Genomic DNA, 15,107 nt, shown 5'->3' with positions numbered 1-15,107 from the left:
GGTGTGAGACTTTGAGTGAGGAGCAGGGTGAGACTTTCCTTGCTTCTCCATCCCTGTTCAATGTACAGAAAGAAAGGTTGGGACTTTAAAGAGGAAGTAAACCCTCCTCTACAACTTGTACCTATAGGTAAGCCTATGATAAGGCTTACCTATAAGTACTGTAAATATCTCCTAAACATGTACCGTTTAGGAGATATTTAGCTTACATGCAGCCAGTGACGTCACTGGCGCATGCGCTCTGAACGGACGGCCGCTCGTGCCGTTCCTTCAGAGTCCCGTGCCGTGACTGTCGGCTCTCCCGTGCGTGTGCGGGAGTGACGTCACCGCGGCTCTGGCCAATCAGATGGCCGGATGCCGAGATCCCGGAAGACGGGCGACTGGACATGTCGCCGGTCATAGAGGTGAGTGAGCGGCACGGCGGGGGCTTGTTCTAAGGTAAGTATTGCATAATGAGCTAGTATGCGATGCATACTAGCTCATTATGTCTTTCTCTTGCAGGGTGTAAAAAAAAAAAACGAGTTTACAACCTCTTTAAGTGAGCGACAGGACAAGGCTGGCAAGGAAAGATTTACACATTTATTGGTACATACAGATATACAAACATGGCAGATGGAAAAGTAAGATCATCAAAAAGGTAAAAGAGCTGGTAAGCAGTCCCCAAATTCAAATGCATAAAAACCAACGGAGCAAAATTCCAAGTAGTAGTGGAGTAGTTGGATATAATCATAACATCAATGGACTCAAATCCCAAGTAGTAGTAGAGTGGCGGTTCTGGGCTGATGCGAGGCACCATGCATTGGAATCTGGGGTTCACCCTCTGATATCTTTATACCATGCTACACCTATCGTTCCTCACTCCACTCATCTCAGCCCACACTCACCATGTGTGCGGCGTGTTCTGCCCTGCCCGTACGCCTGTGCACCCTCAGCTCCCGTGGGGGACACTCAGGGCCATCTCCATCCACAATGCCACTGAGCTGCCATATTTTTATTATACATCCACTCCTGATGAAGTGGCGATTTGGGTCCACGAAACTCGTTGAGGTTGTGATGTCTAAAATATACCAAACTGCTCTACTACTACTTGGAATTTGAGTCCCAACCTTTCTTTCTGTATATTATGTAGTTCTAATACAATCTTTACATTGAACACTAGACCTTCAACATGACCAACCAGTGGACATGATCATAGCATAGCAACACACACAGATCCTTAGCTCCGTTCAAGACTGGCCTTTCCTGCACATGGACAACCTGAGTGGCAGCCATCACATTCCGTCTCCACTCTTCATATAATTTTCAAAAATCAGTGCATTGACTGCATACAGTCATGTCTTCAGCCCAAAACCAGCCCTCCCTGTCACACTCCACCACCCCTGGCCTGCTTAAGCTAACCTTGTGAGTAGGCCAGGGGTGGTGGAGTGTGTCTGGGAGGACTGGTTGTGATTTGGAGACATCACTGTATGCTGTCCATACACTGATTATTAACAATACAACAAGAAGAGCTAATCGGATTTCCTATTTTTCCTATTTCAACACAGTGTAGTTCTTTTACATTCTCAAAAGGCAGAGAACACTGCACCCCCAAAATGACTGTCCACTGGGCTTCATTAAAATAAAATTATAATACATTGCACACCTAGTAATATAAAATCCCAGACATGACCAGACAGCTGGATGCTATTCCACCTCCAAAAGAGCAATCACCACTCTACATCCATCACTAACAATGGCCCGACCACTGGACTTGTAGACTTGGTCATAAAATACATTCCATTACACTCTATGAAGACATGAACCTTTACATCTCTAATATGACCTGAACACTTGACATTGTCGTAATATACTTCTATTACAGTCTTGGACCAATACGCCACCATCATGACCTGAACACTTGACATTGTCGTAATATACTTCTATTACAGTCCTAGACCAATACGCCACCAACATGACCTGAACACTTGACATTGTCGTAATATACTTCTATTACAGTCTTGGACCAATACGCCACCAACATGACCTGAACACTTGACATTGTCGTAATATACTTCTATTACAGTCTTGGACCAATACGCCACCATCATGACCTGACCAATTGGCATAGTCATATCACAATTTTAATACATTCTACACAGGCATAACCTAAATTACCTGAAATTTGTAACTGCATTGCAATTTAATGGCTATCCCTAAAAGTGTGGTTTTATACCAAGTATTTCGGAAATTAGGGCCAGTAGGCCTCTGTGCTCATATAACTTTTTTCAGCTCTCCAATTTACTTTTTAGCAATTCACAGAATTTATAAGCTGTTTCCTTTTTTTTCATCTATATATTTTCTTTATATTTATCATCTATATATTTTTAATATCCATATCTAATATCTATATATATTATTATATTTATGTAATATTATACATATAATATTATATTATAATATATATATATATATATATATATATATATATTATATAATAATATTATTATATTATGTATTATTAACATTATACATGTAATAATTAAATTGTTTTAACATTTTAAAACCATAATATACCAATTTTTTTTATTCTAAAAAATATATTTAATTCTTTGCAAGATAACAAACTACGCTTCGATCCAGCCATATCATTTTTCCACAAGACGTAAAGTTTTAAACGGTTTGATTGTTACCATCTTATATTGTTTTCTTAGGTATGTACATAAAAAGGAATAATTTAGAGTACTTGGACTAGGCAGAGCTTTTATGTCGTGTTTGCCTTTTTCAATTGTCTCCGCTGTCACAAATCCACTTGACCCTTCTTACCAACATTCTAGGTCAGATTATAGACTTTTCTTTCCTTCAGGATAATATTGGGTTCCTGTCTGTTGCACTGAATTGAAGGGCCAGTAAAGAAAATAGGTTTTACTTGGAAAGAAAACTTTTGTGTTTATTGGACTGCAAACCAGTATTGAGCTTTTGACTTATCTGTTGTCTTATGCAGTCATTACTCATTATTTACTTTCTTGGATGCTTAAATGCTATAATGAAAATGTAGATTTTAATAAGGCAAGGAGCGTAGCTGTCTTTTGGAATGTGTCACTGTCTGTTAGTATACTCTACGGGAATTATTTTCCAGTTAAGACCCTGTAATGCCACCTGCTGGAGCTTTGTCTATGCCCCCTTTCCATGCTAGGCAAACCCTTCCCATTAATGCTCCCAACACCCATGTACACCCTCTTGCCTCCTCTTTTCAAAAGTGCCAGCAGGTCAGCGTTCCTCTTCTTTGGGAGCTCAGAGGGTATCTGTGTTTTTCTATTACAAAGAGTCTTTCATATTACTGAGATCAAAGCAAACTAAAATACAAATATTTTTAGGTCCTCCACTATCCTGGCTGTTACTATGGCGTAATGATAATCCTTTATATCAGAATCTCTGCTGCCCTTCTGGGAACTAGCTACCCTCTTCCCTGGCACCAGTGCTGGATCAAAGTTTTCCAGATTTACTCACAAGTTTGGTGACGTTTACAATCATCCAAGTCCTAGAACATTTATTCAAGGTTGAGTAGCTTTATGATTAGGCGTATCTGAATCCAAGACCACAAAGTTTATACATTGCAGCTTATAGTCTTTGGATGTGGTTTCCTTTTTTCTTGGCTTTTTTTTTTTTAATTTTATTTTAACCTGGCGGCCTTAGGGCAGGGAGGGTGCTAGGACCGCAGAAAACTCTCCTCATCTCCTTAAAATTGATCACAATTTAAAATGATGAAAGGCTTTTAAAAATGTTCGACATTTCAGTGCAACGTTGTCATGTTAAATTTCCAAATGGACTCTTTTTGGCCTAATTCATTTCCCAGGCATTAAAATCTCAAGGGACCGCAAGCAACTTTTTTATTTAATATCCCTTGAGGCACAGAAGACTTTTTTACATAAATTGATCTACCCAGAACCTCCTACTATTTCTTTATTTATAGCTAAATTTCCTGAATTTTTCACATGGAATGGATGGAGGCCTCCCTGCATAAGGAATTACGGGTTTGAAAATGCCTTCAAAATTTGGAAACCTTGCATTCAAACCATGCCCTTAGAAACTCAACAATCCATAATGCAATGCTTCAACATACTCAATGGTATAATACTGTATTTTCTGGCGTATAAGACTACTTTTGAACCTCAAAAAAAACCCCCAAAAATGAGGGGTCATCTTATACGCCAAGTATAATATCTCCAAGGTAACCTAAGTATAAGTATTACCGGTAGATGTAATCTCTCAAGACGCTGGCTGTGTGGGAATCCTGTACCGGTATACCGTATGTACCGTAGCTTCGGCTACATACACTGTACCGCGCTGAGCCAATCAAGGAGAGCGATGTATCCTATTATTGAATGCAAAGCCTGCTCGGATTGGCGGAGTAACATCAGCCCGCCTCTCTGACTCTGCCAATCCAAGCAGGCTTTGCATTCAATAATAGAATACATCGCTCACTGTGATTGGCTCAGCGCGGTACACTGTATGTAGCCAAAGCTACGGTACATACGGTATACTGGTACAGGATTCACGCACAGCCAGCGTCTTGAGAGATTACATCTACTGGTAATACTTAGGGTACCTTGGAGATATTATGAGAGATTACATGTATTACAGTACTAGGGTACCTTGGAGATCTATGAGAAATCTGATGTTTTCAATGGTGTTGCCTTGCTTCGGAAGGGGGGTAGTTTTATAACGGCGAGTATAGCCCAAAACCTATGTTTTAACCTGAAAATTAGGGGGGGGGTCGTCTTATACGCCCAGTTGTCTTATACGCCGGAAAATATGGTAGGTTTAATAGGTTCAAAAATGTCTTCAAAATTTGGAAACCTTGCATTCAAACTTTGCCCTTAGAAACTCAACAATCCATAATGCAATGCTTTCAACATACTCAATGGTATATAGTCCGACTCCTAGCCAATGATCCCCCCAATTGACATTCAACGCCTTTCTTAAATTTAATTTTTACGTGTTAACCTAAAAATGGAGCCCTCCCCCTCTTCCCTTTGCTTGGTACTTACTACTAGTCCAACCGCCATCCATTCAAATGTTTCTTAATGTAAACCACTGCTAGGTCGCTCCCAACCTATACTAAAATATTGTATATTGTCTTTCTTGATTTAACTTGTCAGCCAAACGTTACAGCCATTGTTTTTGTTAATTACATTCTCACAGTAAAATATAATTAAAAAAAAAAAAAGCTCATTGGATTTCCATCAGCTTGTTTTTTTATTTATTAAGCATAATTAAAACTGTTTTAATGGTATATTTAACAGACCAAATTTAGCAAATAAGAGAGGTAAATTTTTAGGGTTTACATATATTTTTGGAGCTTTTCCACTGCATGGAACCAAACGGTTCGGCTCGCTTTTGTGCTTTTCCACTGCTGGTACCGCATGGTATGGTGTAGGAACGGTTCGGTACGGTACGGCGACGCTTTTCCACTGCATGGAATTGAATTACGGCTCTCTAAAACAGTACCTACTCGATTGTGGTTCCAAGAGGTACCATACCCGGTACCATATCCCACAATCCTTTGCATGCAGTCACTACTAGCCACTGATTGGCCAGAGAATCCCACCCCGTTGCTATCCCACCCACTTAACTTTAGTACTACTTTAGTGGAAAAGCAAACCATACCGTACCGTACCGAACCGAACCATTCCAACACCGTACCATGCGGTACTAGCAGTGGAAAAGCAAACTGGGCCAAGCAGGGCCAAGAAGGGCCGAGTAGAGCCGAGCCGGTACTTGCAGTGGAAAAGTACCATTTGAAGCTGATTTACTAAAAAATTTGAGAATTGTTCACACAGTAAATTGTAAGACGATTCACGTCAATTATCCAATCATGTAAAAATAAACCACTAATATTACAATCAAAATTAAAATAAGTGCGCCAAAGCCCCAACGCATTTCCTTCTTCCGACTTCATTACAGGGGTTGTCTCACAGTTGCACGTGGTGACCACGGGACTATCTGGTGGACACTTGAATATTATTGCATAACAGTTTTCACAATTTTATGGATTTGTTGACTTTTTTGGTGTAGCAGTGGGTTGGCTCTCCTATTTTAAGTTCATTGGTAATATTTGGTATCGGAGTAAGGCAGCAGCGGTGAATGTTTTGTTTTGTATTTAATTTTTTATTTTATTTTGTAAAATTTTGATTTTGAGAGCCCATTCACACAGGGGCGACACGACTTGCTGGGGCGACCTGTGAAGTTGCGGTGCACGCTGTGCACCGTGACCTCGGCGCGACATGCACGGACTTCATATCATTAAAGTCAATGCAAGTCGCCTCCAGGTTGCCCCAAAGTAGTACAGGACCCTTTTTCTAAGTCGGAGCGACTTGTGTCGCTCCTATTAGAACGGGTCCTGTGCTAATCAATGGCAGGCGACCCACCGCGACTTGTCAGGCGACCAAGTCACCTGACAAGTCGTGCTAGTGTGAATGGGGTCTCAATGTGTGCAGCGCGAACTTGTGATTAAAAAGAAATCCCTGTCTACATGAAAACAATTGGATAGTTAAAGCTAAATATTCACATAATTGTGTGAACATTCTCAAATCCTTTAGTAAATCGGCCTCTTTAAGTATTAGGAGGGCATTTTTGGGTGATATGTTGATGATGGTTTTTTTTATTTTAACCTCTAATAAAAATTCTCAAAATCAGATAAAATTGTGTGCAGATCGTAAACTTCTTCAAACAATGATGGGATTTATTTATTAAAGCTGGAGAGTGCAAATTCATTCTCACTACTGCATAGAAGCCAATCAGCTTCTGACCTCATCTTGTATAATTAGGCTTTGGCAATAAAACCTAGAACCTGATTGGTTTTTATGCATAAGTAAGCCTGATTTTGCACTCTCCAGCTTTAGTAAATAACCCCTAGTATGTCAGAGTGGGCAGGGAGCAAATGCTTGATGTCTCCACTTAAAAAAACAGAAGGGTTTTTTTTCCTTATTTTTTTTTGTATGCATTAAGGCAGTGTTTCTCAACCTTTTTACAGTTGTGGCCCCCTAATAATTCTGCACAATCTCGAGGCACCCCATTCTAAAATGTAACAAAAAAAACCCTAAACTAATAGTTTTATATAAGGCGGCAACTACCATGCACAGGGGCCATCCAACATTAGAAGTGATTTATTCCTCCACTATTGCAAACTGATACGGACTAGTATTCTAGGGTTTCTCTTCTCCCCCAGTTTCTCTTCTTCTATTTGCTAATATGACCCCAGTGTTGATGGAGAAGGGATGAGGCGGAGTAAATAAGGATGCCGTGCAAGCACCCGTCATTCTCCTTATCAACCAGGGATGTCACTGGTTTTCAGGTTGCCAGTGGCTTGACCCGCACAGTGCCCAGGATTGTTAGGGTGTCAGTGGCTTGACCCGCACAGTGCCCAGGGTTGTCAGGTTGCCAGTGGCTTGACCTGCACAGTGCCCAGGGTTGTCAGGGTGTCAGTGGCTTGACCAGCACAGTGCCCAGAGTTGTAATTCTACAGAGTAAAAACCTGTGGCAATTTGTTGCCATTTCGCCAAGGCACCCCTGAAGAACCCAGGAGGCACCCTGGTTGAAAAATGCTGCATTAAGGTATAAAACCTTCTAGGTGCACCTTCCCCCCCAGTCCCCCCAATACTTGAGCTCCATCTCAATTCAACCATGTGCATGAGAGCAGCGACTCTCCCGGGTCTTTCTCTCCTCATTGGCTCACACAGAAGCGGTAGCTATTGGCCAATTACAGCCAGTGAGCCAATGAAGAGAGAGCAGCGGGTGAGCTGCGCTCCGTGTTTGAATGGACAATGATTATTCACAGGATCAAGCCTGCTTGAGGGCCCAAAAGGTTTGCTATTGGGGGCACTCAGCAAGAGGGAGAAACCAGGAGAACCGGAAAGGGACCCAAAAAGAAGAGGATCGGGCTGCTCTGTGCAAAACCGTTACACAGAGCAGGTAAGTATAACAAGAATCAAGAGTAACTTTAAGATGATGTTCTCAGGTTGCTTCTAGCCCCACACAATGTGAGCATATGGCTAAACATTAATACCGCTTGTCAGTTTTCTTACTTGTGGCAAACCATGTCCATCTTTCAGCTTGGAACAGCATATGATAATTCATACAGAAGAGCGGGAGTACAAATGTGACCAGTGCCCTAAGGCCTTCAACTGGAAATCCAACCTGATTCGCCATCAGATGTCACATGACAGCGGCAAGCGGTTTGAGTGTGAGAACTGCGTAAAGGTACCGGTTGGTTGATTTCATTTGTTTAAATTTTTTTTTTGTCACTTGTCATGTCACTCAACGTGTGAGCTGAGGCTGACGCTTGGAATGATCTATGTCTCACGTATGTCCTTTGCAGAACGATTCCTGGTTCCCAAGCGATCTTCCTTCCAGATTACCCATATATTTGAACTGCAACAACAACACTGAAGCGGAACCTCACACACCTAAAGTAGACGTCAGTGTCACAGCATAGTAACATTTGTTGCACGACCACACACAGTCACAAGCGCAAAGTTTCTGGCGGCTTCTTCTCTCCGTCAGCCAGTAGATGTGAAGTGTTATTTTTGCCTTAGCAAAACCTCTCCTGGGAACCAGTAGAAAGGTGGGGAGGCATGCAGGACATTACATGCAAAAGTGTCTGAGAGGGTAACTGTCTGTGTTGTCCCACAGGAACCAATTTTTTTCTTTAACTTTTTATATATACGGTGGAAAATGAGTGTTAGAACCTGAGTTTTTACGAGTTGGGTTTAAGTGGTTGAATGCATGAAGGTAAAAAACCTTGTGTCTTCACAACCACTTTAACCCAACCGTAAAAAACCTTCTGTGTGCAGAAGACCCCCAGACCCCTCTTACTACTTATCTGAGCCCCCTCTTGATCCAGGGATATCCACGAGAGCCTTGCCTCTCCGCAGACTCACATTACTGATTGGCTTTTGGCAACAGCGGGAGCCATTGACTCCCACTGCTGTCAATCACAGCCAGTGAGCCAATCCAGAGCACTGCGCCCTGAGCCCACCCAGTTGTGTGACAATAGCGAATGAATATTTACTATTGTCACAAGGATCCTCCTCCTGGCCAATCAGGAAGTGGGTCCTGAGACCCGTTTCCCGATTGGCCGAAAGGAAAAGCCATGCCATTGTCCAATAAGGAGTAGGAGAGAGGAGACACAGGAGACTGAGGAGAAGCCACCGCTGCTGCTGCCTGCCCTCCACATGTTCAGGGTGAGTGAGCCGGCGACCAAGGGGGGGTATGGTCTGTGGACTGGTGTGGTCCGGGAGGGTTTGGTGTAGTGCATCCCCCCCCCCCCCCCACCGGCCCATGGAGAACCAGCCGGCACTGGTAAAAGATAAAATATTATTGTTTAGCCACAGCAAAAAAGAATAATATCTTCTATATGGCACTATGGAATTAAGAATATGGAAAGATAAGATGAATGCTGTGTTGCGTTGGCCATTGATGAAAGCAGAAAGTTTGGCCTTTAGGAGACAACCTTTTGGCTAGCTCCTGTTTTTTCAAAGGTGTAAAGAGACTGTTTTTGGGGTTTTTTTGGGGGGTTTTTTTTGGGTATCCCCCTCTACTTCCTTTTTCAGAGACACAACAGTAAGTGAGACAAGGTCTCTACAAAGTGGGGGGATAACCATTCTTAGACAATTGTCACTAGAAAAGGTTTCCATAATGGAAGACTTCCCCTTAAACCCTGTTCCTGTGACAACTTAAACATTTGGATTTCACATCACTCTTCGTACTGGTAACAGTGGTCTCAAGGATGAATCCAGGGTGAATCTCCCTGGTTGGTACTCAAAAGCAAACCTTCAAAAGTACGGAAAAGCCAAAACCTTTTGAGGTACAATTTATTTTTCATATAATATATTTTTATTGAATTTTCCAATACAAATGTAAAAATAAGCAAAATATCACTCAATACACAAACAACAAAGGTGAGGGAAACAACTTCTAATGGAGAAACCCAAAGCCTTTTGAAACCCAAATAGGAATACCAACCAAATTCCAAATGTATTTATTTACATTGAGAGCAAGGTTTCCCTTCAGAAGACCTTCTGACCTTGTCTTGAATGGGCCTAAGGTGGTCATAAAAGCCAATAAGCCCACTCACCTCCCAAGCATAGTATTTGGGGAGTAGAGAAGAGTCTTTGGTTGCTGAGGGCAACAGGATCAAGTTTTCCTTCAGAAATGTTGGTAAAATAAAAAAATAAAAAAGTCTTGCAAAGGAGAGGGGGAAACAACTTCTAATAAAGAAACCCAAAGCCTTTTGAAACCCAAATAGGAATACCAACCAAACTCTTAATGTATTTATTTACATTGAGAGCAAGGTTTCCCTTCAGAAGACCTTCTGACCTTGTCTCGAATGGGCCTAAGGTGGTCATAAAAGCCAATAAGCTCACTCACCTCCCAATTGTAGTATTTGGGGAGTAGAGAAGAGTCTTTGGTTGCTGAGGGCAACAAGAACAAGTGTTCCTTCAGACATTTTGGTAAAATAAAAAAATAAAGTCTTGTAAAGGAGGGGGGGGGGGGACAATTTCTAATAAAGAAACCCAAAGCCTTTTGAAACCCAAATAGGAATACCAACCAAACTCTAAATGTATTTATTTACATTGAGAGCAAGGTTTCCTTTCAGAAGACCTTCTGACCTTGTCTTGAATGGGCCTAGGGTGGTCATAAAAGCCAATAAGCTCACTCACCTCCCAAGCGTAGTATTTGGGGAGTAGAGAAGAGTCTTTGGTTGCTGAGGGCAACAGGAACAAGTTTTCCTTCAGACATTTTGGCAAAATAAAAAAATAAAAAAGTCTTGCAAAGGGGGGGGGGGGGGGACAACTTCTAATAAAGAGACCCAAAGACTTTTGAAACCCAAATAGGAATACCAACCAAACTCTTAATGTATTTATTTACATTGAGAGCAAGGTTTCCCTTTAGAAGACCTTCTGAGCTTGTATCGAATGGGCCTAAGGTGGTCATAAAAGCCAATAAGCTCACTCACCTCCCAAGCATAGTATTTGGGGAGTAGAGGAGAGTCTTTGGTTGCTGAGGGCAACAAGAACAAGTTTTCCTTCAGACATTTTGGTAAAATAAAAAAATAAAGTCTTGCAAAGAAGTGGCGAAACAACTTCAATTAAAGAAACCCAAAGCCTTTTGGAACCCAAATAAGAATACCAACCAAATTCCAAATGTATTTATTTACATTAAGAGCAAAGTTTCCCTTTAGAAGACCTTCTGACCTTGTCTCGAATGGGCCTAAGGTGGTCATAAAAGCCAATAAGCTCACTCACCTCCCAAGTGTAGTATTTGGGGAGTAGAGAAGAGTCTTTGGTTGCTGAGGGCAACAAGAACAAGTTTTCCTTCAGACATTTTGGTAAAAAAGAAAAGTCTTGCATGCCTTTCCCTTTAGTTAGAAGGAAGGATTTCAACAACCAAAAAAAAAAAAAATTGTGATTCTCGGCTTCCAGAAACTTTAAGCGTTTGAACTTTAGGTGTGTGTGTTATATACTTTATGATATTCTGATCTGACAAACAAAAAAAAAAAGTCACTAACTGTCTAAAGGTTTCCATTTCCTCAGTGTTAAAAGTCATTTGTAAAAACCTCCTGTTCTATTAAATATTTTTTTGGCAGGCGTTTGATGTTACGTCAAAATGGGTTAAAATGCCACTTTACTGTGGTGGATTGGGTTGTCTAGTAAACCACTGTAAAGTTTCTTCTACCGGCCAAGATAAACCAGGGTAACAAATTTTTATTTAACTTGGTGCAAAGATACGTTATTACTTGGGCGTCAATGCACACGCAAAGCCAACGTACTTACTTGTGGCTTGTTAAAGATGGGATAAGAAGTAGTTATATTTGCTAAAAAGGAGATGTGACATATTAGACGTTGTCAGGAATTGTAATTACATTAGATGAGTTTTCCAGGAGAAATTAAAGATTGGCCATTTTTGTAGTAAAACAGAGGGAACCCTCCATACTCCTCATATGTTGTCTGCCCATGGTTTAGGATTTTGCTTGCAAGCTCTCTGGGGAAACCTGGTACCCTATCACAGTCATTTACCAATGTGCTGTATGAGAACATTTTCTTCTCTAGAGCTAATTTTGGGTAACAGGAACCCAAATATATTAGGACTGTTGGCCATAACAACCAGTTGCCTACCCACCTTTCATGCTCTCCTATGTAATTGGAAATTATATTTGGGTTGATTTACTAAAGGCAAATAAACTAGGGATCGACCGATATCGTTTTTTCATTGCCGATACGGATATTTTGGTCATCGTGTATTGGTAACAGCCGATATGGGCCGATATTTTCATACATTTAAAAATGTTTTTTCTTCTCATCACTTGACAGGTACTGTTGTGGAGGGATCAGGGGGTTCTAAAAGACCCCAAACCCCTCCTCTGCACTTAAAAGCATTCAAAACGCCAAGTTTGGCTGTTTTGAATGCTGTCATTTTTTTTCAATCTGGCGCCAGTACCCGGAAGTGGTGTCATGACATCACTTTCGGGTTTTTACATGGAGACCCGTTCAGAGCCGAATGCGGCTTTGATCGGGCCTTCGTCGGCCGTGCAGGCTGGCTGCCCGGGTCTCCCGGTGGGACGGGAGACCCGGGCGAGCCGCGGGAGGCGGCGGGAGGTCCCCTCCCACTCCTTGTAATGACAGCTGAGCGGCTTCTCAGCCGCATCGGTTGTCATTACAAGACAGCCGACCGTCGGCTATGGACGCCGGTACCGGGGCCCCTCCTCTGCACTTAAAAGCATTCAAAATGCCAGGTTTGGCTGTTTTGAATGCTGTCATTTTTTTTTAAATCTGGCGTTGAGTACCCGGAAGTGATGTCATGACTTTACTTCCGTTTTTTTACATGGAGACCCGATCAGAGCTGAATGTGGCTTTGATCCGGTCTTAGGCGGCCATGCAGGCCAGTTGCCCGGGTCTCCCGGTGGGACAGAAGACCCGGGTGAGCCGTGGAAGGCGACGGGAGGGTGGGATGTCCCCTCCCGCTCCTTGTAATAACAGCCAAGCGGCTTCTCAGACGCATCAGTTGTCATCACAAGACAACCGACCGTCGGCTATGGACGCCGGTACCGGGGTGATGCCTCTAGCTGCAGCCATCACTCCGGTTCACCAATATCAGTCACCTTGGTGGCCGATTCAGATATATCGGGAAAAGTACATATCGGCCCTCGATATATCGGCCTTGCCGATAATCGGTCAATCCCTAAAATAATCTGTGCACTTTGCATACTGCTGTTGCACTCTGCAAGTGCAGTTGCTCCAAAGCTTAGTACATAAAGGTAAAGCTTCACTTTGCAAAGAATACCCAATCACATGCAAAGGAAATGAAAAAAAAGCATTTTTGCTTGCACATGATTGGATAGTGGAAGTCAGCAGAGCTTCTGCTCATTTACAAAGCTCTGGAGAAGGGGGGTCTCAAACTGGTGACCCTCCAGCTGTTGCAGAACTACAATTCCCATGAGGCATTGCAAGGCTGACAGTTACAAGCATGACTCCCATAAGCAGAGGCATTATGGGACTTGTAGTTCCGCAACAGTTGGAGGGCCCGGGGTTTGAGACCCCTGCTCTGGAGCATCTGCATTTGCAGAGTGCACAGTCCATTTGCCTTTAGTAAATCAACCCCAATGAATTATGGTCACTATGGGCAGCCAGAATAGGTAGGTAGCTCTGGCCTGTAGACAGCAGCACAGCTAGAGGTATCATGGGGTTGATTTACTAAAGGCAATTTGCAGTCGCACCTCTGCAAGTACAGTTGATCCAGAGCTTAGTAAATTAGGGGAATCTCTGCTGACTTCCCTCATCCAATCACGTGCAAGCAAAAATGCTGCTTTTTCCTTTTCCTTGTATGTGATTGGGTATTCTTTGCATAGTGCAACTGTACTTTGCAAAGTGCACCATCCATTTTTCTTTAGTAAATCAACCCCCAATGAATTACGTTCACTACGGGCAGCCAGACTAGGTAGCTCGGGCCTGTAGACAGCAGCACAGCTATAGGCATCATGGGTTTGATTTACTAAAGTAAATTAGACTGCGCACTTTGAAAGTGCATTCCCACCTCTGCAAGTGCAGTCGATCCAGAGCTTAGTAAATGGGGGGAACCTCTGCTGACTTCCCTCATCCAATCATGTGCAAGCAAAAATGCTGCTTTTTCCTTTTCCTTGTATGTGATTGGGTATTCTTTGCCCAGCAAAGCTTCACCTCATTTACTAATCTCTAAAGCAATTGCTCTTGCAAAGCACACAGTCTATTTGCCTTTAGTAAATCAACCCTCATGACTGGCCTTTTATAAATGTGGCTGTTTGCGTTCAGCAGCGCTGGTCAGTAGTATCAACCAGTAAGACAAAGCATTTCTAAAGCTAATATTTTTTTCTTAGTCTCTGATTTAGTTGGCTAGGGTTAGAATTAGAAATAGCACCTCTGGGAAGTTGTTATTGCTGTCTGTGTCTTCATTGGGAAGTTTCACCCTCTCTATTTGTCCTGGTGATCATTTGGGAAATCAAAAATGTTACAGTTTTCACCAGGACAGGAGCAGAGGAAACATCTTCCAATAGGGACACCCTGACAAAGGTGGGAATTCCCCCACTTTGGAATGATTTTCTCTTACTTCATGGTGAAAGAGAAATCTCCCCAATGTGGGACAGCAAAAAAAAAAAAAAAAAACCTTTAACCCTTCCCTAATGCATCCAAGAGAACAAAAATGGCTTTAGATTTTCTTAAATATATATATATAACGAAAGCCAAACATTTATTAATTGTTTTGGATTAACATGGCAGAACCTCCTACTCCCTATGTAAAATAAAATAAAAATGTGACTTTAGGTACTCTAATTCTGTAGAAGGCAAAAAGGCAAATTTGACTACCCACACAAAGCACTTTTTTTGAAAAGTTGATGGACTGACCTGCTCGATAGAGGGTCTGTGGGTGGGTGGTAGGTGAGAGAGGACCACTTATGGCGCTTTTCCACTGCATGGAACCGAACGGTTCCGCTCGCGTTTGTGCTTTTCCACTGCTGGTACCGCATGGTACGATGTAGGAACGGTTCGGTACGGTACGGCGGCGCTTTTCCACTGCATGGAACCGAACGGTACGGCTCT

The 15,107-nt window shown here is 42.3% G+C and overlaps 1 protein-coding gene across 6 annotated transcripts in view; it reads left to right on the top strand.

Moving 5' to 3' along the window:
* PRDM16 (PR/SET domain 16) overlaps nucleotides 1-15,107 on the top strand; it is a 909,210-nt gene that overhangs the window by 833,372 nt on the left and 60,731 nt on the right. For 4 of the 6 annotated variants that reach the window (XM_082273288.1, XM_082273287.1, XM_082273291.1 and 1 more), the window contains 2 exons: nucleotides 8,088-8,235; nucleotides 8,354-8,452. In XM_082273288.1, coding sequence (XP_082129414.1) covers nucleotides 8,088-8,235; nucleotides 8,354-8,452 — 247 coding nt within the window. The remainder of the gene's footprint in view (nucleotides 1-8,087; nucleotides 8,236-8,353; nucleotides 8,453-15,107) is intronic. The other 2 variants (XM_082273292.1, XM_082273289.1) reach the window with 1 other exon arrangement.

Source organism: Pelophylax lessonae (assembly GCF_965119305.1).
Source record: "Pelophylax lessonae genome assembly, chromosome: 12".
NCBI classification, from domain to species: Eukaryota; Metazoa; Chordata; class Amphibia; order Anura; family Ranidae; genus Pelophylax; species Pelophylax lessonae.
The sequence above is the reverse complement of the archived record's forward strand: the minus strand, read 5'-3'. Positions and strand labels throughout refer to the sequence as shown.